At 37.9% G+C, this 3,894-nt stretch overlaps 1 protein-coding gene across 1 annotated transcript; it reads left to right on the top strand.

The window, feature by feature from the left end:
• On the top strand, window positions 1–3,541 carry LOC129748554 (protein NASP homolog). The gene is made up of 2 exons (XM_055743211.1): window positions 1–934; window positions 3,006–3,541. The coding sequence occupies exons 1-2, from the start codon at window positions 44–46 to the stop codon at window positions 3,339–3,341; spliced, it is 1,227 nt and encodes a 408-aa protein (XP_055599186.1). The 5' UTR covers window positions 1–43; the 3' UTR covers window positions 3,342–3,541.
• Window positions 3,542–3,894: the final 353 nt, after the last annotated feature.

Raw genomic sequence — 3,894 nt, 5'->3', positions numbered from 1 at the left:
ATCCTTATTTCATCTGAGCATAATTTGCGAGATCCCATCCGAGATGGCTGAAAAATCGGAAACTCTGGTCACCAAGGACGAAAAGGTGGCCGAAGCAAAGGAACTGTTTGGACGCGGCAGTCGAAATTACTTCATGAAAGATTACACTAATGCCGCGGATGATTTGAGTGCCTGTTGTGCCATCTATTCGGAACTTTACGGCCCGACAGCCGAAGAATGCGGCATGCCGTACATGCTCTACGCCAAATCGCTCATCGCTTTGGGTAAGGATGAGAACGCTTTGATTGTGCCCGGCGAAGAAGAGGAAGGTGAAGGTGAAGATGGCGAAGTTGAGAGCGCAGAACAAGATAACCAACCGGAAGACGGTGAGGCTGGAAGTGCCGATCAATCTGAAGAAAAATCTGATGAGAAGCCTGCGGATAAACCCGCCGAAAATGACACTGAAAAAGCAGAAGCAGATGCCGGATCATCAAAAGAAGAGGCAGAACCACAACCAGGTCCGTCGACATCGAATGGGGCAGAAGCTACTGAAACGACGGAAGAATCCGAAGAGGGTGAAGGAGATAAAACCAACTTGAAAGTTGCTTGGGAAATCCTCGAGCTCGCCGTCAAGATTTTCAGAGACCAAGGTGAAAAATCTTACGAAAATATGTCTGATTGTTACTCAGAGCTGGCTGGTATTTCATTTGAGAACAGTCATTTCCCGGAAGCCATCACTGACTACAAAAAATCGTTGGCTGTATACGATAAATGTGGAAAGAATGATAATCGTTTAAAGGCTGAAGTTTACTACAAAATCGGCCTGTGTCATTTAATGATAAACGAATTCAAGGATTCGATAGAGGCCTTCCGAGATGCCTGCTCTCAATTGGATAAGGTGATCGAGCAGGAAAAGGCCAAGGAACAGAATGACGAAACTAAGGCTGCTATCAAGGCAGTGGTCGGAAAATCGCTCAAGAAAAGCAATCAGGAATGTTTTCTAGCTAGAATGATGCTACCTCCGAGTGCTGTGATACGCACGTGGTAAAAGTACCCATTGAATATATGTCGAAAATCAACACTAACTTGATACAAGAAGATATACCATGCCCCACCGGAGGCTACCGTTGCTATTCGTCACGTGGCTAATCGACGGTGATCGACATACTTGGTGATACATTTTGAACGTCGCTCCCTCAATCATTCCCGAACGCCTATCCTCGCATCATTGTTGATAATGCTAATTATTGTTAGACGATCATTAATGTTTCAAAAGGAAAAATCTGAATAAATACCAGGACCACATGTTCAAAAAAGCTGTAGCACATGCTAAAGCTTAGTTCTTTTAGAAATGGGACACTTTCTTTCGCTAATAACTCGTTAACAAGTAATCGGACATTCAAAATTTTGACAGCATTTTGTTGCCTGTAAAAAGTACTATCTGACCTATTGTTTTCAAAATTTAAAGTATACGCGTTTTTGAGATATTAACAATCTAAGAGAAAGAGAAAAAAATAATTTTGCACAGTTTCCTTCAGAATCCATCATTATCAAATTGATAGCTGACGAAACCGTTGATTATTCAAAGAATAACTTGTGTAAGTGGTGGAAAAGTTTGCAAACACTGCCAAAAATGTCTCCAAAGTTCAAATCATGCATTGGAGTGAAGCAGATGATCAGCAACTACGGTTAAGGGTCATCAGGGAAGTCATGTCTCATACTAGAATTTTTATTTTTAAGTAAGCGAAGAACTAAGTGTAGATCGCTGAAATGTCCAACAATTTTTTCTCTGATAAGCTGAAAGTGTTGCCTAGTAATGAGTGATTCAAACTTTACCATGAACAACTATTTTTTGCTAGTTCCAGAGCTCGTAAGCTGTATAGCCAGTACCGAGGCTATGGGACAGATAATTTCTGATGAACGAAAAAACTTATGAAATACCCTATTTTAAACAAATTCCAGCATTTGAATCCTATACCATGCCTGCTCGTGGCAAGGTTCCGGGTATTTTAAAGTATGTATTTCCTCGTTGTTTTGTATAAAATATAATGATTTGCCAAAATTCTTCTCCTGTGGAAAAAATACTACAATTTTTCAAAACGAAAATTTTTATTTTCGTTGTTTTAAAAGCCTAAAAAGAGTAATCTTGTATTTATGAACCTTGCGCAACCTACGATCTATACTAACCGATTATACTTGAAGTTCAATCTCATGATGGTTTGACTTCGTTATTGTCAGATTTTGCCAGCAGAAAATCCATTAAAAACGCTCAAAAAGTGGTTGAAAAATAATAAAATAAGTTAATTCCAAAACAGCTGTATCCACTAAATTGCCCTCAGTTTTTTTAAAAGAGAAGTATTGGACCGAAAAGCAGCGGAAATTGAAGAAGGAGGATGTAGCCACCTAAAATACAAATAAGACGAAGTATATGTTTGAAAAACTGATCAATATCATGACTGAAAAAAGTGTGCGCCGGCCGATGGGAGGTACAAAGAATAAAGTAGATTTTTTTCTTACAAAAAACGATAGATATTTTTTTCAAATTTTTTCATGAATTATCATAAAATTATCTTCATTTCCTCCAAAGAAAGTATTTAGATCAAACAAATGGTTTCTGAGATACACGCATTCCTAACTGTCCCATTTCTAAAAGAACTAAGCTTTAGACAGTTCATTGCGGTTACCTAGTCATGATTTTGTCCTTCTAGGCAAAACAAAAAATAAAAAATCATCTGATAGCCTACATAGATCGCTCAGAATTGATACATATCAGTTATGATCCTAAAGCTTGAAAGTCGTTAGGGGAAGGAAATCAGCATCGAGACGTTCGTTGCTGATAGTCTGCGTCCTTTTTTACCTCATCATGTATCGCAAAAGTGTTTCAAATACAGAAGCGTCGTTGTCATGCATGATTGTTTGTATGATTTGGTTGAAGAAGGAAAATTTGACTGCTTTGATTTTTTGGCTTTGAATGTAGTCAAGCATGGCTCAATGAAAATGATTGATTTTCGGAAGCATGTATCAAGGATCTCGAAGAAACTAAACAAGAAATTATGGATAAAATCAGCGAAGTGGAGGATACACAGAAAACGTCCATCGAAGAAGTCAAACGTGAGCTCGCCAAAATTATCGTCAACGGTGAAACGTCCAACGGCTTCGGTGCTGCCGGATCTTCGTCTTCGGCTGCTACGAATGGTGCGTCCTCTTCGTCAGCGTCAGCCAGTGCAACCAAGAATGGAACCGATAAACCAACTGACATCTCCCACCTGATAAAGCGAAAGAAGCCCGATTCTGCCGCCGCCGATGTCGAGGGTTCTCCCGCTAAGAAAACTGCCGTTGAATCAGAAAAACCCAGTGAATAAGTATCTCTATGTTGCTTCTTTCTTTCCTTTAATGAAACGTAAGATCTAGTTACGTTTTGTTAACCTTAATGCACTTTTACTTTTCTTTTTATGTTCAAAGTACGTTGAATTTTAAATTTTTTCCGTCTTGTTTAAGAAATACTTTTAAGATTAAATTAGAAGGTGGAATGCGAAAATTCACAACAAACAATCAGACTAAAATAAAATTCTTTAAGTGTAATAACCGATTTTGATGATATTTTATTCATTGTGTAGGTAATTTATTTTCATTACTCACCAATTCAAAATTCAATCAATATGTATTAACAGGTAATCAGAAACTGGTTCAGAAAGTAAAAATTCCGAAAAATCATTTTTTTTTTAATTCTCATAACTTCTGACAGCTTTTCCGTATTTAAGTTTTTCATTGATGTTCGAAATTGTCAAGAATCCATCTATTCGACAATGTATAGATATGTTGGGATCTAAAGAAAGTTTTGATCGCTATCTCAGATCTTCCAATAGAAAAAAATGTTACTTTATAAAAACGATATCCAATTTTGGCTGGCTCAGC

Source organism: Uranotaenia lowii, chromosome 2, assembly GCF_029784155.1.
Source record: "Uranotaenia lowii strain MFRU-FL chromosome 2, ASM2978415v1, whole genome shotgun sequence".
In the NCBI taxonomy this organism is placed as follows: Eukaryota; Metazoa; Arthropoda; class Insecta; order Diptera; family Culicidae; genus Uranotaenia; species Uranotaenia lowii.
The sequence above is the reverse complement of the archived record's forward strand: the minus strand, read 5'-3'. Positions and strand labels throughout refer to the sequence as shown.

Coding starts and splice junctions, on each gene's coding strand:
- LOC129748554 (XM_055743211.1), top strand. CDS start 44: ATGGCTGAAAAATCGGAAACTCTGGTCACCAAGGACGAAAAGGTGGCC. Junction 935..3,005: donor AAACTAAGGCTGCTATCAAG/GCAGTGGTCGGA, acceptor GCATGTATCAAG/GATCTCGAAGAAACTAAACA.